Source organism: Anomalospiza imberbis, chromosome 17 (genome assembly GCF_031753505.1).
Source record: "Anomalospiza imberbis isolate Cuckoo-Finch-1a 21T00152 chromosome 17, ASM3175350v1, whole genome shotgun sequence".
Classification (NCBI taxonomy): Eukaryota; Metazoa; Chordata; class Aves; order Passeriformes; family Viduidae; genus Anomalospiza; species Anomalospiza imberbis.
Window position 1 is genome coordinate 1,161,642 of NC_089697.1, and position 19,225 is coordinate 1,180,866.

The 19,225-nt window shown below is 44.6% G+C and overlaps 1 protein-coding gene across 3 annotated transcripts in view; it reads right to left on the reverse strand.

Moving 5' to 3' along the window:
* Positions 1-19,225, reverse strand: part of MMP24 (matrix metallopeptidase 24) — a 44,737-nt gene that overhangs the window by 10,648 nt on the left and 14,864 nt on the right. For all 3 annotated transcript variants that reach the window (XM_068207441.1, XM_068207443.1, XM_068207442.1), the window contains one exon: positions 6,702-6,863. In XM_068207441.1, coding sequence (XP_068063542.1) covers positions 6,702-6,863 — 162 coding nt within the window. The remainder of the gene's footprint in view (positions 1-6,701; positions 6,864-19,225) is intronic.

The window sequence follows — 19,225 nt, forward strand, 5'->3', positions numbered from 1 at the left end:
TTTTTAGTTGTTGCCTCCATTTAGTCCCTGAGTGTGGCTTAAGGTGGGAGGTGATCCTTCAGCTGTGCACATGCGAAGAGCAGAGGAGTACACTGAAAACATGGAAATCCTCAGGTCCAAGTGCTACTCAGGCAGAATTTGGTGTACAGTTATGGGGATGGGAAGCAGAACCACAGCCTGTCTATTGGTGGAGAAAGTGCTCCCTCATAAAACCTAAGGCACTGCAGAGTCCAAGCTGGCACAAAAGCAGAATGAGCAGACCCCATCCATTAGGAGAGCTCAGTGGTCATTCCTATTTCCAGACTCCCATCACAGTAACCTGCCTCCAAAACAGCTCTAGGCAGGATGGAACAGGTTTACCAGCAGCAGAGGTGAGTGTGTGAACAAAGAGTCACTTAAGATGTGCTGTCATTGTGGTAATTAATACAGAGATTGATCACATCCACCAGTGTGAGCAGGCAGCAGAGCACACAAACCACATCCTCTGCCACTACACTTCTGAGCAGCTTCAGAGAATCAGACAGAGGAAAAGTATCTAATTAGAAAAATCTAAGTGAGAGAGGTTATTGCATGGGTCTGCAAATGGGCCTGAACACAGTCATCTAGTTATCATATGTGATCCCAGCACCAGAGCCAAGTCCTCCCATGGGACTGATCCTGCAGCCACTTCCACATGGGAAGCAGGTAAGAAATCTCCTGGAGCTGGAAACTCTACGTTCTGGAGGGAAGCAACTTGCTGGTACTTTACAGACAATGTGTGGAGAAGAAGAGTTTCTTCCTCTCTATCAGAAGCAAGGCAAAGAATGTCAGAAAGCTTTTGGGTCACAGCAGATCACCTTTAGAGTGTGACTTCCACCACTGGCACTTAGCCTCCTCCCTTCATGCTTCCTCTGTCGCAGACCATCTGAATACCAAGGTGACCTGTGAAGATAACACAGAGAGAGGAGGCATTTAGGAGCCACTGTGTCGATAGTTGAGGACAAAATATAATTGTACTGTCCTCCTGGCTATTGACAGAGTGTTCCCTCAACTGCACAGCACTGCCTGGAGGCTCAGCACCTTCCTGGCTCAGCTGATCCCAGGTAGCAGCTCCCCAAGCCTGCCAGCACAGAGGGGGCTTTGGGTCAGTTCAGAGGAGAGAACCATCCACTTGCAATCAAAGGTCTGTCTTTATCTTCTTAATATTCACTCCGAGGAGAAAACTATCCTCCAGACTACAGTTATGGTTTGAATAACTCACAGGAGGGTTTTGGTTTGAAAAAGTTGAGCTGGCAGCATGTTTCTGCAGCACTGAAGCAGCTGTCCAGGTACATAGACAAGGCTCCTCAGCCTTCTTCAATCAAAGCCTATGATCCAAGGGAGCCAGGGAAAGTAAGAGAAACCACCTGGCTGCTCTGCAGGCTCCAGGGCAGTGCAGAGAGGCCCCTGTTCACACTACATGATGTAGCTGCCAACAAGCTACCTCAGGGGCCAGAGACTGTCCACAAAACTCCAAGTGCAGGAAGGACTCCTTTCCCTCGCTCACTTGACAGACTCACCCACAGAGCACTTTGTACTTCTGGGCTCAGCTTTTAGGGCTGAAGTGAATTAAGATGTCACAGTTAGCCTGGGTCCTTGTCACAGTGCAGAACAAGCCCCAGCACCCACAGAACAATGGGTGGACAGTCAAGGCCCCATGATCATCACTGGGTGGCAGGAAGGGTTTCTCGAGCCCTTCTCACACAGACATTCTCCTCTAAATGACAACTGCCACCCAGGTGATAGAGCCTTCACTTGGGAGACAAGTGTCCACAGCAGACATCCTTGCTCTAAGCCAAAGGAATGCTTTCCTGGGCTCTGGAATGAGGTGATTCACCTCACACTTGGGTTCTCTGCTTTGGGTGCCAGAAAACTGGGTCCAAAATTCCCAGCCTTAGGCAGGCAAATGATGAGAGTTTAGGCCTCTGCAAGATGCTCCAATTTCCTTCTGGAAAAACTTTCAGAAGCCTGACATCTGCTCTACAGAAAAACAGAACATTTTTCTATACTTGGAAGAATCTGTAGGATGAGAAAAGCATTTCCACCCAGCCATAACACACACCAGTGTTTTTCCATCAGCTGAGAAACCTCCCAAGAGAGATAGGCTCCCCCTCAGCCTCCCTTTTGGCAGAGTCCTCCAGGTGTCACGTGGAGCCCAAGGACAGCACTGAGAACCAGGCAGTTGCTCCCAGTGTTTCAGAGGAGTGGGAATGAAGATCTGGCATTCAGCAAGTGAGGCTCTGTGGATGCACCAGAGGTGGAGTCTGGTGTTTCCTGCTGGGTCCAACAGAGTCTGTGGACAGGAGGAAAGTGCAAATGAAGTGATGCAACATAAAGAGGGTGTCTGGTAGCTCTGCAATGTGCCAGAGATGTGGCACCAGGGCACATCCCTCCAGATTCCTGATTGCCAAGCATTTTCCTTCCTCTCTCCTCCTAAGAGCACAGTACCATGGGGCACGGATCCACAAATCCCAAATCTTGCAGCTTCTACAGATGAGGTCTTGGATGTTACTCTGTTTCCTCTCCATGTACAAAAGGACATTTTCAGAGAACATTTTCAGGTCCCACATGACAGCAAAGCTTGCTCTCATGGTCCCACTCACAGTGCAGTGTCACCACATGGAAATTCTCCACCAAGTCTTTCTGCTGTTCCCTCACAAGCCATCTCACACACAGGTGTAGCTTACAAGTGACCTGGCATGGTCACAAGGGTTACAAGAATCTCTATGGGCTGCCACTGGAAAAGGGGGGGAGGTGATGGAAGCCATGCACGCTGCACTGAGGGGGTGAGGCCGGCAGAAGGTCCTGGTTGCTCATGGACACTGTGCCCTGCTGATGCCCTGTTCCTGGATGTCAGAGCTGGTGTTGTCCAGTTCCTCAGCCAGGGGCTGGAGTGGTTTCATGCCCACTCTGGACCTCAGCCCTCAGGGGTGCAGCTTGTGCACTGACTGGGATCTCTTCTCTTGAACTGCACAGAAGATGTGTCAGGCTGAGACTTCCTCAGTGAGATTTGGGATGACCCAGGTCTTTGAGGTTGTCTCCAGGGTTAATGACCTTGTCTACCTTTGAGAGATTAGGAGACCTCCTCTTTGTGACCTTAGGCTTTGAAAGGTCCTTGAAGGTTAACCAGCCCAGTGCACATGAGCTTTCCCTGTACTTCATGTCAAGCCCTCTGCTCCACAGACAGTGCCACAAGAGCCACTCCCCATGAGAGGCTGCCTCATCACCCACTGCAAACCAGTACGGAAAGCAGGATGTGAAGAAACATGGAATCACAGAATCATTCAGGTTGGAAAAGCCCTCTGAGGTGATCAAGTCCAACCCTTAACCAGCACTGCCAAGCCCACCACCAAACCATGTCACCAAGTGCCACATACACGCATTTTTTGAATACCACCAGGGATGGTGACTCCACCACTGCCCTGGGCAGCTGTTCCAATGCCTGACCACCCTCCTGGTGAAGAAATTTTTCCTAACACCCAGCCTAAAACTCCCCTGACACAACTTGAGGCTGTTTCCTTTTGTCCTGTCACTTGTTACCTGGGAGAACCCCGAGCCCCACCTGTCTGCACCCTCTTGTCAGGACAGGGTGACCAGTGCTGCAGAGTGACCAGCTCAGGCTCTGTGACACAGCCACAGCTGAGCATCTCTCCTCCCTCCACCTGCAGTGCAGCTCCCTGCAGCCCTGGCTTCAACACTAGCAAAGTTCAGAGGCAACTCAACAGGATACCCAGGGGACCTGCAAACTGGTATCACCTCCAGTTTAATTCCTTCCTGAGCGCGTAACTTGTGACATGGGCACATAAATACAGAGGGAGATACCCTTCTGAAAAACACACATAAAGTAGAGCCCTGCTATTTCCTTGTTTTGTCAAGGAATATGCCACAGGAAGCAGCTCTCAGGAGATGGGAATATTGCTGACTTGTGTTACAGCTCTGTCACGCAGGGTGCTGCTGGCCTTGCTCTCAGTAGCTCAGAATTGAAGCAACAGTTTAAACATTGATCTTATATTTATCAGCATGAAGCATAAACCAGAGTTCACATCACGTACCGTCTCTGTGGGTGAGTTTTGTAATAAATCCAGCAAAAAATAAATTAAAAATTCAACAAGCCATTATATGAGAGATCTGGACATATTTCTTTTCTAATGGATAAACACAGATACAATATAAACCACATTTGAAATGCTTCATTCTCAAAAGGTGACAAAATGGACTTCAGCTTTAGTACAGCCTCTGTTATTTGTTCTAGCAACTTCAGTGTAATTAAAAATTGGAAGTTTTAATTATAACTATTTTTAAAAGGATACTACAGGCAAGACAGTAGCTCTGTGTCTGATTTTGCAGAGTAGGTTACTAAATAATACATATTGAGCACATGCTGCTACACTGTAGAGAATGTCAAAGCAGCAAGAAAGCAGGAGATTTTGGTTTTTGGAGAGGTTCTCTGGCAGATGGGCTTTTGGTATTCCCAAGGCACAACAAAGCAGAGTGGCACTGTGGAAATAAAATACATTAGCTGAATGTTCCTGCTAAAGCTATGAGAAGGATATTTCAACAGGCCCTTCTCAGTTTTGAGATCAGATGAAGGGTTCTGTTCTTTCACCATTAGTTCCAGGGAGAAACATCACCTGCATTTTCCACAATTTCTTTGTGAACCATAAGTATAAAACCTGATTTTAAACTCAACTTCGATTTTTGGACTGTAATTCTGTATCAAGGGCCAAAATCTCTAAGTGGAGAAGAAAAGCTCCTGCTGCAGAAGCTGTTCCTTCTTCTCCCCACAGGATGAGTTATCTCTACAACCCCTAACACCATCCCCAGCCCATTCCAGACTCAAAGGACTCAGAGCCCCATTCTGGGGAGTGCTGGTCCCAGCTCAGAGCCTGCTGATCTTGGCTTGAATCCCAAAAGTGAAGCAGGAAGGCTGTCAGTTCCTTATGTGCTCCCTTTCCAAAAACACGTCTGAAAACAGAGAAACCCATCATTTTTTCTTGATTGTACTTCCACTGTCTGCAATAAATTATGGGTTTTTTTCTTTCTGATTAATCAAAGTTTACAGGAACTAAATCAACATTTCAAAATAGAAACAGCATAATGGCATTTTGGCAGCTTTCAAAATTTTACACTTAGATCTATTACTTAATGAAAGTTTAACACTGACTACCCCAGCACTTTATTTCAAAACCCTCCAGAGTTTCTGCTATCCTGAGCATCAGAACATGAACTGTGTTAAAGTATTCATAATTAAACAATACCATAGGACAATTAACATGCAACTTCACCTGGTAATGATCAATAAGAAGATGCACTAATGAGATGAGATAGTTCCCCTGGATGGTACTTTAAGCCATCTTATTTCACATATTGGACCTTACTTGGGTATCTGCCTCACACTGAGGCTGGACTGCTCTCTACAAATGCCTGTTTTTTCCCCACTGCCCTCACAAGTCAGAGAAATTAGCCCAGGAAAAGACTTTTCCAGGCATCTGCACTTAAACAATGAATCTCAATCCAGTCACAGAAAACAAACACCAAATCTGACTCAAACAGCTGAGATGCAATTTAGATGTCTTGCTACACCGCTTTCGTCTTACAGGTCTTGCACACATTTTATTAGCAGCAACTTCAAATTCACTGGCAGACCATTGATGGAAACATTGAGTGTCAGGCCTGCCACCAGCCTCTGCAGCAAGCCCTGAGAAACACCAGCTTTCCCACTGACAACCATCTTACAAGTATTTTTTTCACCTTTAATTCATACCATATCTGCTCTGCTGCTTCTGGGAGCTGATATTTGACTCCAGCTGCACAGTTATATAGCACAACTGCTCTGTGCTGCATTTATTAAGTAACCTCTCTGTCAAACTTGTACTTTCCACAAAGATGGAAATCATGGATGCTTGATGAAACCTATTTATCACAGGTTGCCACATACTGTGGCCATTATTCTCAGTCTCCCCTTGTGTTCCTAAAACCTGGATTTCTCTTTGCTCTCAGAGTCTCCTTCTGCCAATCATTCTGTGAATTCCTGTCCTCACACCCTGGTATCCATGATCCCATCACATGGCACCACATCATTGCAGCCCCTAGGTTTTCTCCCATAATCTGTCTGCCCCTTTTCTATTTTCCTTGAGCCCATTATCTTTGCGGCACATGCTGTACAACATGTTCAGCTAGAGATTGAAAGAAGCAAAGTGTTCCCTAAGCAGATCCAAACTTTCTTTCCCTTACCTTATATTTAATGAGAAAAAAAAGAGGAAAAACACTTTTTACCTTTCCTTGACGTTCCACGTTATATATAATGAGAAAAAAAAGAGGAAAAACACTTTTTACCTTTCCTTGACGTTCCAGGCTCTTTGCATTCTTTTCCTTTATTTGCACTGGTTGTTCCTAATGGACAAACCTTGGGTACAGCAAAGCCTGTTTTTCCCTTTGCAGTACTCCTTGATTTGGGGACACAGTGAGGGATGGAGCAGCAGTGGGATCACAGAGGTTTGATTATCCTGACTTGTGCAGTCATCTTAGTCCTGGATCAAGGGCTTTAAAGAGTTCCCCACTCAGCTCTGGCAGGAAAAGCATCCCACCATCTGCAGGCATGCAGGGGCTAATTGTAAAATACTCCCTAGGCTCAAACTTGGTGTAAGTAAAGAAGTAGGAAGGAGGAAAGAAGGGTTGCTCACCATAGATTTTCTGAATTCCTTGGAGGTCATCCTGAGGCAGTTTGAAGTTGTGTGTTTCCATGTACTGGTAGAAAGGAGCCATGATAGCACTGGGATCATTGGAGTGCTCCAGACCCAGCGCATGCCCCAGCTCATGGACGGCAACCAGGAAGAGATCATTCCCTGTGGGAGGAAGGCACAGCCAGGTTAGCACACGGCCACGGCCTCAGGCCATCCCAAGCCCCTCTTGCCCATAAACCAGAAGCAAATGCTTTGCTCTCCTATTGCACAGCAGGTCACAGTGCCAGGGTCAGCTCCTGGAGATGGTTTTAGTCCCAAAAGCCTGCACAGCCTTTAGCCATTGTCAAAGAATGGGCCAGAGGCTGCCAGCCCCAGAGCAGGTAAAACAGGCAGTGGCTGGAGTGAAAGGATACTGACTGTAGACTCCTTTGTAGAGAATTTACAGAAAATGGCCAACGAAATGGTCACTCTGATACCATTGGCTCCTTATATGAGTGTTGCCAGGAGAGGTGAGAGCATGGACAGTCTGTTAATCAGTGGTGGGGTGAGTGCTTTGTGCCCCTTCTGGGTCCTCTGGTGCCATGCTCTGATCAGCCCTGGACCAACAAATGGTAGGGGAGGTCTGCAGGCACCTGGCAAGGCAGGAGGAAGGACAGAGAAGACCAGGGTAACACCCACTGTCCCATGTGGGCAGGCCCATCTCCTCCAGCAAGGGCTCCTCAATGTGCTTTTACGCTGCTGGACCCCTGGCACTGCCATGTGTGCAGGAGCTGAGCACAGGTAGCTCCATCACTCCCACACAGGGAAAAGGCTGGGTTGGATCCCAGTGGCAGAAGACAGAAGGGAGAAGGAGGAAAGAAGAGTCAGGACTCTTCCTGACAGGAAGAAGAAGGGATGAGGAGCCCTGTCTGGTGCAGAAGCTGGGAGCAGTGCAAAGTAGGGGTACCTTCAACTCTACAGGCACACATTCCTCTTCAGTCCCACGGCCCTGGGACCCTCATCTCTTAGATCTAGTGTGGTCCCTGCATGTCCTACTCCATAAGGGCACTGGAAAATGACCCAGGCAATGCTACGTAGGGATGAAGACACAGCCAACAAGGACTGATGTAAGGGTCTCCTCATGGCAGTTAAAATGTCTGAGCCCTCAATTCTGCCTGAATTTGGGTTCCTCTGGTCTTGTTTTTTGATGACAAGGCAGAAACCAAGAGCACTTGCAATCAGACATTTGCAATCAGTTGTCAGTGGCAGTTCAGTGGCTGCTCTGCAGCCTCTCCAAAGAGCTTCCTCACACCTCCAGCTGAACAAAGCTCAGTTCTGTGCTGAGCTCTACCTGAGACAGGAGTTGCAGCAGTGACTCACACAGAACCATCTCTGCTTTTTAAAGTTACTGCTTCACTGTTACCCATAAAAATATGACAAAGCAGTTTCAGGGGTCTGCGAGCCTCCTCAGCAGGGAGCTTTGCCAGCATCTGAAGATACCTGAAGTCAACACCAAACAGTGCTCCCCCAGCCACACATAACCACCCCAAAATGGTTAAATGCTCTAAACGTTTGAGTTGGACGGTGAAAGCATCTGAATATGCAAGACATGTTACAACATACAAATGCATTTCAAATAAATTTTCAAATACAATTGTCCAAAAACATATATAGCCTAAAATTTAGCCACATATTTATGTAAAATTTTAGAATTTCTGTATTTGGGAAATTCAAATAAATACCTACTTAGTAATTTTTTTCTCATCTGTTGCCGAAAAATCTGGTGTGTGCAGAACAAGTTAATACAATGTCCAACAGCACAGTATAAAATCCATGAAGTAGTTTTATGGTAAAGTTTGGAGGACTGATCATTCTTCACAGGTTTTCAAAAACACTCAAGCTTAGAAGATGCAGCCAGACTCCAAATGGGATTCAGATAATCAATGTCCTTTTGCAAAACTGAATGGACTTAGTCTCCTGTATCACCTAAATGCTCATGAAAGCATCATTTTTCACTGATACCACTACTTACACATGGAGTCCACAGTAAAGGTCACTCAGTACAAAGCTGACCTCATGAGACTCTGCTCACCACAGGCTCACAGTCTGTGCCTGTGCTCAGGGACATCTTCCCTCACCTTCCCTTGGTGGCATTTTCTTCCTTGCTAAAGTACCTGCAGTATCTGTGCTGCCAGCAGATCTAGAACTTGTCCCTATGTAACTACAAATAAATCTGTGGAAGTGACTTGCCTCTATGTGCTAATCCTTTACCAGGAGCATAAGATCAGGCACTATCTTACATTAAATTAGTTTCAAATAGCTTTCAATCATTTGTTCCTGCCCAAAATAAATGCCAGCCCACTTTACAGGTACAAAACGAATCCCACAGACTCACAGGATGGGTGAGGCTGGAAGGCACCTCTGGAGATTATCTGGTCCAATGCCCAGCTCAAGCAAGGTCAAGTAAAGCAAGTTCTCTGGTCAGGTTTTGAATGTCAAGTTTCTCGTACTGGGGAGCCATGCACAGGGCACTCCAGATGTGCCAAGTGGAAAGGAAGGATCATCTCCTTGCTGGCACTGACCTGCTGCCAGCGCTCTTCCAGAGGCAGCCCTGGGTGTTGTTGGCCTTCTGTGCTCATGACTCATGTTCAACTTGCTGTCAACCAGGAATCTCAGGTTCTTCTCTGCAAAGCTGCTTCCAGCCTCTGGGCCACCAACAGTCCAGGGGCAGGGCTGTGCATTTCCCCTTCCTCACCTTCCTTAGGTTCCTGTCAGCCTGCTCCTCCAGCCTCTCGAGGTCTCTGAACAACAGCATCACTGGGCAGTGTTATTAAACACTTCTCCAAATTTCCTGTCATCTTCAAACTCTCTGAATGTGCACTCTGCTGCATCACTGATGTCATTTCATCAAGCTATTAGTCAGTACTGATCTCATGCAACTCCTCTGACACAAATCCTGAACTTCTTCATCTTGCGGTTACTGCAGTCAAGGATGCAACTGATCTTCACACTACCCACATTTCTTCAGCTATCAGGTCCAGCAGATCATGGTTGCTTATTCTTTGATCACCAGTGAGCTAACCAGTAAGAGTTCTGTGATGATCAGCAAGATGAAGGCTCATTCCTGAAGAAGTACCTCAACCACCATGGTGGTCAGGCCAGCCAGCTCTTCCACTACGGAACAGATACACATCTTTTCCCAGTATGCTTAGGAAATATTTGTTCCTGGAAAAACAGCTGTGGAAAACAGCTCCTGCTGTCCAGTTTTAAACCACCATTCTGGCTGGCAGCTGTGTGTGAGGATGTCACAGAGCACAGAAAATGTTGGCTGGGAAGCTTTGTTGCAACTAGAGGTATGAAACTCTCAAAGAAATGAAGTGTCCAGGTTCCAGCACAGCCACAGTGGAAAAGTCAGCAGTGGAATGGAAAAGTTCTCCTCCTCCATGGCCAGAAGACCACCGAACCAAAGCAGGGATAAACCCAGAGCAATGGCTGGAGCAGACTGAAGTAGAGCTCAAGAGAATTCCTAGAAAGTGAACTGACCTCCACAGAAAGCAGGACAATAAGCTCTTCTTAGCCCTCTCCCAGGTACCCTGATTCTCAGTGCTGTGGTTGCTTCTCATCTACTTTTGCTGAAAGGCAGTCATGGCAGAAGCACACACAGCTCCCTCTCCTTCTGCTCCCTGCCCTGGCCAAAAATTTCTCACCACTGTTTAATCCCCTCACCTTTCTATTCCGGCCTCCTCCCAGACACATCTGTTGACCTTTTCCTTCCAGAATGCCCCTGTTATCTCCTTTCTCCATCCTGCTGCACACTCTAAGGGGGTCTCAGGTCTGAAACAACTACATCATTCTCAGAGAACAAGTGGGAAAGCATTTCATGGGAGGAGGAGATGGGAGAAAGAAGTCTTAAGACCATTTCAGAAGCCCAGAGTTCTCAAAAATCCAGCTCTGGATTCATCATCCTGTGTTCCCTTGAAAGGTCACTCAATCAATAATATCGTTAAGCAACCAGTTCCCTTTAATTTGCTAATGGTAGCAAATTCCATAGCATGGAACAGAACAAGATCCTTTTGAAGGGCTAGGGTGGGATTTGCTCTAAAAAGAAAATACTGAGGTATAAAACCACCTCAGTGGTTCTCTCCTTCCACAGCACTCAGCCTGGGGCTTTGAGGGCTCTCTGTGTTCTCACTCACTGCTGAGCTGGAGAAGTCTGGAAAGGAGCTTGTACCTCCCACATTGTTTTTGTTGGTTCTTGAACATATAGGAAGGTCTCTGACCTCCCAGTTCTTCACATTTCTTGTCCAACAGCATTCCCCATAGTGTCCATCTTCTTGGAGAAAGATTCACGTGGAAAACTAACAGCCTAGCTTGATGCTTTGCTATGGAAGCAAGGTCAAGCAATGGGATAAAGCTCTTCAATTTCCTGCTCAACCCACTCCCCGCCAAGACCAAGTAACACGAAAAACTTGCACTCAGAGTATCCCAGGCATCTGGGTAAAACAGTAGGGTTAAGAAGGATCTGTACTTGGAGGAAACAGTCCCAAGAGGAATACAACAATTTTTGCTCATTTGCACCATCTGTACAAAACAAACAGGTCTGGTCAGAGACCTGCCTGAGCTTCCTCCTTCCCAGTTCTCAGGAGGCAGCCAAAAATCCACCAATGAGCACCAGAAAGAGGATGATCCTGTAAAACTGGTGGGAGTAAGTCAGCTCATTGAGCGAAATACTAAATGACCTGCTATACTAAACACAAAGAAACACAGTTAATTTAGTTTTGAAGTTGCTGATGTGTTTTCCTTACCAGCACAATGTTATCACCACAGAAAATGACAACTGAGGACACACCTATAGCACTATAAAAGCATCCTCCATTATCATGATGACACACCACGTGTGTGATTACCTTACATCCAGCTCAATGGCTCTATACAACTTGAAACATAGGTTAAGGTTTAATTTTCTTAATTAAAAACAATCTGTGTTCAGGATAAACCTCATTAGCTGGTGTGCTCCCAGATGAGCTACCTTACTTTAGATAAACTGCTATATAATCCCACATTAAAACCCAATCTTTCGGGAAAGGACTCTCAAATTGTTTGTAACATTCTACTTTGCCCTGCAGAGTAAAGAAACACATGGTTTTATTGCAACAGAGAACACTGGAGTCATAGAGAAACTATTTATGTATGAACTTCCTTCAACTCTCAAACTCCACCCCTCCTGATTCTTTGATTTTAATCTTCCTCTGGAAAAACCATTCAATAGGTAACAGACACCTTGAGACAGCTTTTCTTTGTGAAGTTGCCCGCACATGTTTTCTTGTACAGTGTCATTCCTTTTAACTACGGAAATCCATAACAAAACACTTCATTTGGCTATGGAACTCACTGAATAATTCCTGTGGGTTGCTGAAATGCCTGTCAGTACACAGCAGCAGGTCACAGGACTCCATTAGGGCAGTGCTATCAGTTACTGCCATCAGTGTTTGCTCCTCAGCACAGCTGTGCATGTGGGTAGGCTCTGGAGAGCACATAGTACTGGGGACTGTAAATCCAGGAGACAGCTTCTAAGACAACAGAAGTACGAATAATATTGCATATCTGATTTAACAGCAGAAAAGAGACAATCGCTGCTCTTTGTCATGTTAGTTTTATACTTTATGAACTGTATCACTCTGCCAACAAATCTACATATTGCAGTGTACTCAGACGCAAAAAGACATATGAGGGTTATATTTTGAAATTTTATTAAAGTAAGAATGATACTTAAGAAGTCAGATGATTGATTGTGTGTAACAATAGCATGTCTCAGGTAATTACAGAAGAGATGGTATGAACTAAACATGCTTATGTTCCTTCCACCCCAACAGCCATGTAAAGACAACTGTTTCCCAAGCACAACTTAAAGAAGCTTTAGGGCTACTCTAAGCTATGCCTTGGTTCTTGCATCTTCAGACCTGGTAGGTCTGACCTGTCCAACAGAAGAACATGTGATTTGTCTGTGCTCCTCCATTCACCTCCACGACACGCTCTGCTCAAGGAAAGCTTTCCATTCTTCTGAAGACCCTGAAGATGGGGTGATACTGCTCAGTGGAATTCTGTGGAAAACAGATTTTCTATCTAGAAAGGAAGAAAATACATGTTAAAAAGAAATACAGGTGTTCCTTTGTTCATAAGCAATTATTGTTACGTGTTGCTTCTTAAGGAATTACTGAAAACTCTGAAAAGTGTCTGAACAGGTTCCCTGGAGAAAGAAGGAGTGATCTGCACTTTTAACAGCAAACTGATCCCCACAAGACCAAGGGACTGCAGAAAGACAAAGAACCACATTATGTTACCAATGTGAAAGGCAACTTGCCTTTACTGACCAAAAAGCAGCGTGCAAATCAGGGCTGGTAGCTGTGCTATACACTTTACTAATGGTGCAAGCTGTGCTTTGTTTGACATGCACAGAGGGGACTATGAGGACAACCTCCTGTAGAAACTCAGAGGAAAAATACAAACTAATGGGCTGGAATGGTGAGACCAAAATTGAGAGAGTGGACAGCCAGAGAGAGGGGCAGCTGTGCCATTTCAGCTGCTCAGCAGCCTGACAGTCAGTGGAACAAGTGTGTTCTGCTGAGAAATGAACGCCGTCTTTCACAAATGTAGGTTGTAATTCCATAAACAATTCAATATCAAAGAATTACTAATCCCAAAATGAAAATTCCTATTTGCATATACCAGCAGAGAATTTGGTAGAACAGATGGTAAAGCAGTAAAAAACACAAAACAAAACAAAAAAATCACAGAAACACAAAAAATGTAGGTATGACCTTCATTCCATCAGTCTTGAAGATGAGCTATTGTTTGTATTTTAAAAGTATTTAAACACAGTAGAGTCTACTGACAGAATTCAGTCCTGACCCAGCTGTGGAAACACTGGAAAGCAACTAAAAAACGCCAGGCCTTGGCATAGGCAGTGTGGACAATCCAGTCTGTGACATGTGGAATCCTTTTTTGCCCACCAGGTTGACATTATATTTAATTCCTGATGCTAGCAACAGAGCAAGTGTTGCTCTGGAAGCTATAAGAGTAGCTCTGTGCCACAGCAAGGGTGCTCTGTAGAACAGGAGACTTTCTGCCTTTGTCCTCCCCTGACAAAGAAGTTCCTGATGGGGCTGTAAAGACTGAGTAGGACTGAGACACAAGAGAGCTGGGATGGAAGACATCTCCCCCTCAGAGTCATATTCTTGGTGGATTTGGGTAGAGAAGGCAATACTCATCAAACTGTTTTCAAACATTGAGCTCTCCTTCAGAAACACCAGAGAAAAGAAAAAAGAAATTTAAGCAACTCCCAAGTTTGCTGCTCGCATGTGATGTCAAAATCCAGAGTATTGGGTGTCATTTGCCTGCATGATGCTACAATCTGCCTGTGATAACCTGCAATCTCTTTTCAAGAATTCCTCTATTTTTTATTTTTTTTTCCTTCCTGATGACCTGCTGTTTTTCTCCTTCGCCCTTCAGCAAGTAGAATGCCAAAACTTTATTAAAGACACAGCTCCGTTTTGGCTCACTTCACATCATCAGTTTCTGCTTTACAAAAAGACAGTGATAAAAACAGACTTTTTGGCTCACCTTGATTCTTGTGACCTGTTTTTCTTCACAGTTTTTTTTTTAATTCCTTTTTAAGGGAATGACATATCATTTTGACCCTTACTGGCTCTTTCCTGTGAATCCCAGAGTATTTCATTTTCTGTGAAAAGAAGTAAAATACTTTACTTTGATTATACATAAATCAATAGGACTCCAAATACCTACATAACTATATTCATACTCTGTGTATTGAATGGCTACTAACAAGTGCAATGGGATAACATTATACTTAAAAGAACCCTGTGAACTTCAGGTATTGACAACTACCATTAGGTGTATTTACAAGTACAGTGTTTTGAAAATTTGGAATTTGGAGATGACCCTTATTAATGAATTTCAGCTGTAATCAGTAACTAGCACTGCCAAGCTTTAAAATCCAGCCTGCATTGTGAAGCCACTGCCATGTTTGTAGAACGACAGCAAACACACCAAAAGAAAGCATTACTTACAGAGAGGTTGTCCAGGGGTGGAGAGGAGAATCTGAAGACAGAAATCTTCCCTGTGTGCTGATGGGCTTCCTCTCTTCTCCTTCAGGTTGACAGGACAGGGGTGTAATCTCCAACTGCTGCTGATTTAAGCTGCCTGATTTGATTTTCTTTTACTGTGGCTGGCTGTCTTGAAATCATGTGTCTATATCCTTGCTCAAATCTGTTCAACATTAGCATAGGATGTGAGAGAGCTCTGTCTTTTGGGAAGGAGTCTCTCTCCAAGCAGCTACAGGATGAAACCAGTGTTAAGCAGGTATGTCCTGGAGATTAAACACTGAACTGGTCTTCAATGAACAAAATACCAAGCAACAGCATGACCTGGAGATGTATCATCAAAAGGCCTGAGAGAATAAATTGAAATTTTAATACTATTTATGCCCCACTTGACTTCCAACGTGTACATGAAAGTCTTCCAGGTCTTCTGCGTTAAGGGACACGTGAGTAACTTCAAAGCAGCTCTGGTTTTCACTCTGGAAAATGCTGATGCTCATTTTCAACAACAGTGTCAAAAGCCTGAAAAATAATGATGGATTCAAAATGCCATTTGTTAGACCAAAACTCTTAAAATTTGGAGATGTTCTGCATCTGAGAAACCAATGAAAGAAAATTAAAAATCTACTTAGCAGCCAAACAGTGCAAAAAATTACACATGCTCTCTGTTGTGAGTTACTCAGTGTATTCACACTCTGTAGATTGCCAGCCTCAGTACTTCCACAGAAAATGAACATGAGAAGAAGTGATACAATAAGAAAAAAATGAGACAAAGCAAGGCAAGACACAGAGGAAATAGGAATTAATTGAGGAGGAAAGACTACCAAGTTCTGGCAATTTGCTGGGTGAAGGTACAGGGGTTAAGGTGCATTTTCTTTTCCAAGCAGGCCCTGACTTGCACAAGTCAGTTAAGTGGTGAGCAAACAGAGAGTAGAGAGTCAACCTAGGAAAATGGATGCCAATACAAATCTCAAACATAAAAAGAAAGCTACAGCTGGATCCTCTGCATTCCTCTTAGCTCCCTGCCCCCACATCAGATATCACAACTGTAATCAAACAAAACAAATAAGATAAATAATGTTTAGCCAGCAATGTTTCCAAAGTGACTGGAAACATCTGGAAGTCTTTGATAACGAAGAATTGTATGACTAGTTTTTACCTAGAAAAAGCCAAACCTACTGATACATCCCCCTTAATACCAGGGAATCTGTTGGATATTCTAACATACATTCTCTGTTTATAGGATTAGTCTAGTCAATGCTCCAGAAACCTTGTACATTCAGGCATGAAAAAAAAAAAAAAAAGGAAAAAAGAAACAGTCAGAGGTGGCTCTTCAAAAGGATCAAGCAGCTGCCAAAAAATATTGCCAGCTACCTTTTCATGCACCTGTGAGCATCACTGGTCCTCCCTCATGAAAGATTTCTCTGTTAAACAGTCCTGTTTTTAGAAGGGAATTAGCTGATAGAAACAGAGATTTTTATGAGCTGAATATCTTGTTATGGCTCAGAGCTGCCATGAGAAGTAACTACAATTTGCTTTTATGTTCTAGGAACTCAAATTCTGTGTATGGCAGTGCTGAAGAATTATGGAAAAATGTAGATTGAAAGGCATGGCTGGAAGCCACCATGTTTAACTTTCTGCTTCAAGCAGGGCTAATCTCAAAACTGCATCAGGTTTCTCAGGACATCATCCAGCCACTCCCCACAACCTCTCCAGGAGCAGCCTCTGAGTTCTACCCCTCTGTAGGTGAAGAAGTTTTTACCTTACACTCCAGGTGGAGATTTTCTTGTTGCAGCTTGTGCCCCTTGCCTTTTGTTCCTTTTTCTGTTCCTCCACCTCCAAGAGAGCGTGCCTCTCTCCTCTCTCTAATATCTCCTCAAGTGGAAGACTGCTATTAGATGCTTCCTCCCCATCCTCCTTCTCCTCACTAGGCTGACCAAACCCAGCTCCCCTGGTTTCATCTTGTTTACAGGGATAAAAATGTCCAAAGAATCGAGAAGGTTTGTGATGTTAATACTGCCAGGACAGAAAACAGTAAACCTCCAGTGAAGACAGTGCTTGCAATACACTGATCAGCAAATTAAATGTTGGCTTAAAGCTCTGCATTCTCCCAAACCGGCCTGTCACAATCACTGGCTGTCAGTAAGCTCCAAAATTAGCTACCCCAATCAAAATTTTCTCCTTCAGATCCTTGTTGAATATTCACATTTATCAGCCTAGACAATATTTGGCTGTCCTGAAAAACCTGGTCAGATTCCTGAACATATGCCATGTCCAGATGGTGACTCCAGGAGTGCTTGCTCTGCTGTTAAGGTAGATGCCCACTGACAAAATGCTACTCCTTGTGCTAGAATCACAGGGAAAAAGCTGTCCAGTTCCTCTCCTCTGTGGCTGACAGAACCTTCCCAAAGGTGGTTCAGGCCCTATCCTCCTTCTGCAGAAGCTCCTGCACTGAATTAGCACTGAATTAACTGAAGGTGGCCTGTGAAATCTCATCTCCTGTACTGCTTCAGCCAGTGTCTTGCAAACTCTGGTAGTATTTTTGGTTGGCTTTCTCTCAGAAGCCATGAGCAGGAAGCTTTCCAAAGACGCTTCTGCAGGAACCCACTGGGATCTGTGGGGGACACAATCAGTTGGAACAATTAAAAGATTTGTTTACTTGCTGTTAGCAAAGCTCAGCATTTCTTGCCAACATCTAAAAAGCTGCCACAGTGGTCATCCAACATTTACAGAGAAAACTTGGCACAGGTGTGGAAGAGAGGCACTGAAAGATGAACCCTCTGGTCTGTACAATGACCACACGATGTGAAGCTGAGCCACACTGGAGTTGGTACAGAAATAATTCATCACCTGCAGGTGTTTCCTGAAGGAGCTGAAGTGGCTGCCCTGGGCATACTCCCACCTACAACTCTACATGACAGCAGATGATAGGGAGGGTCTTAGAGGCCAACTCTGGGCATGGTGAAAGAAATAAAATCTGGTGATCCCTGGCAGAGTATGGATACCTCAAGTCTTACTTCACTTTAGTATTAAAAAGATTCTCTAATCTACCTGCAGGGGGTTGACAGACACCAGAGATTTAGTGGTATGGTGTTAGTGACATGCATAACAGCAATGTATTTTTGCTTTTAAAATACCAGGAGGGAGATTTGCCTGGGATTATTATGAATACTGCTTGTAATGTTAAACTGGAGATAAAAATTTACTTTCTGTAATTAACCTGGATTAAAATAATATTTGAGTTGTCAGAGGTGTGTAAGAGCTGTTATGTGTCATGTGGATATTTAAACTGACAGAACTAACTTTCAGTCACTCAGGATTCCTTTTCAACTTGTCTTTGGAGTTACATATATCTATAATTATTATTTCCATATAAAGGCTACTAAGTACTTTATTTGGCCAGTTAATAATGTATTTCATGCATCGCCTCTATGCTTGAGCCAAGTTAGGAGCCAAGGGAGAGAGATCCCAGCACTGCCAAGTCTGTTCACCCCCTTTCAGACTTTTGCTGCCTGAGCAATGTGTCAGTGTTGTGAGTCTTGAGGTGGGCAGTTCAAAGCCTGCTTGGCTGTTTCTACAGCACATTTCAAGTAAAAAATGCCCAAAACTTCAAGAAAGGAGAGGAAAGTCTGGTGTTCCTTCTGATAAAACCAGCAGTTGGGACACTGAGCCTGTGCTGACACATGCAGGTGACCAAATGCTGCGTCTGAGCAGCTAAGAGGGCCCTGTGGCCAGGGAGCAGCTACACCCCAGGTCCTGCTGAAAGACAGGGACTCCAAACACAGCTTCACCTGTCTCCATGTGCCAGGCACCAAAGCCTAACAAGTCTGGGACCAGCTAAGCAGCCAACAGCTGCTTTCGTTCCTATTGAAGAGCACCTTCCAGGAAAAACACGAGGTCAGTCCCCACCACTGTGACCATGCCAGCTGCTCCTTATGTGTGGTTGTGTAGAAGATTTATCTCTAAATGCGCCCCCTCTTTCTCAGTTGCATCTTGTTTGCTGCATCACTTCTCTGATTTCCCTTGCTTCCTCCAAATTCCAACGTTCTGCTTCATGCTTCCAGCCACTCTCATCAACATTATCACTGGAAAACAAATTAATTCTGTATCCCATGATCCCAGGAGCTGCTCCAAGAGTTTAATCTCCTACACCTGGTTTTGCCCATCTTCATAATAAGATTATCTAAATTAATCTTCCAGAGCTCGCTTATGAGAATGCCAGAGAAGGCAGTACAATTATGAAGATAAATCAGCAACCATAAATTGAAAGTACAGTCTTACTCAGCTAAAGAAACTGAATGCCTGAGTGGAACTGTAACTAATATTAGGGGGGAAGGAAACTTTGCATTCACTTTGAAAGCCTTTGCAGGGGTCATTCTTCACAGCAGAAGAAAATAGAAGGGTTGGTGCATGTGCCCCTATTACCAA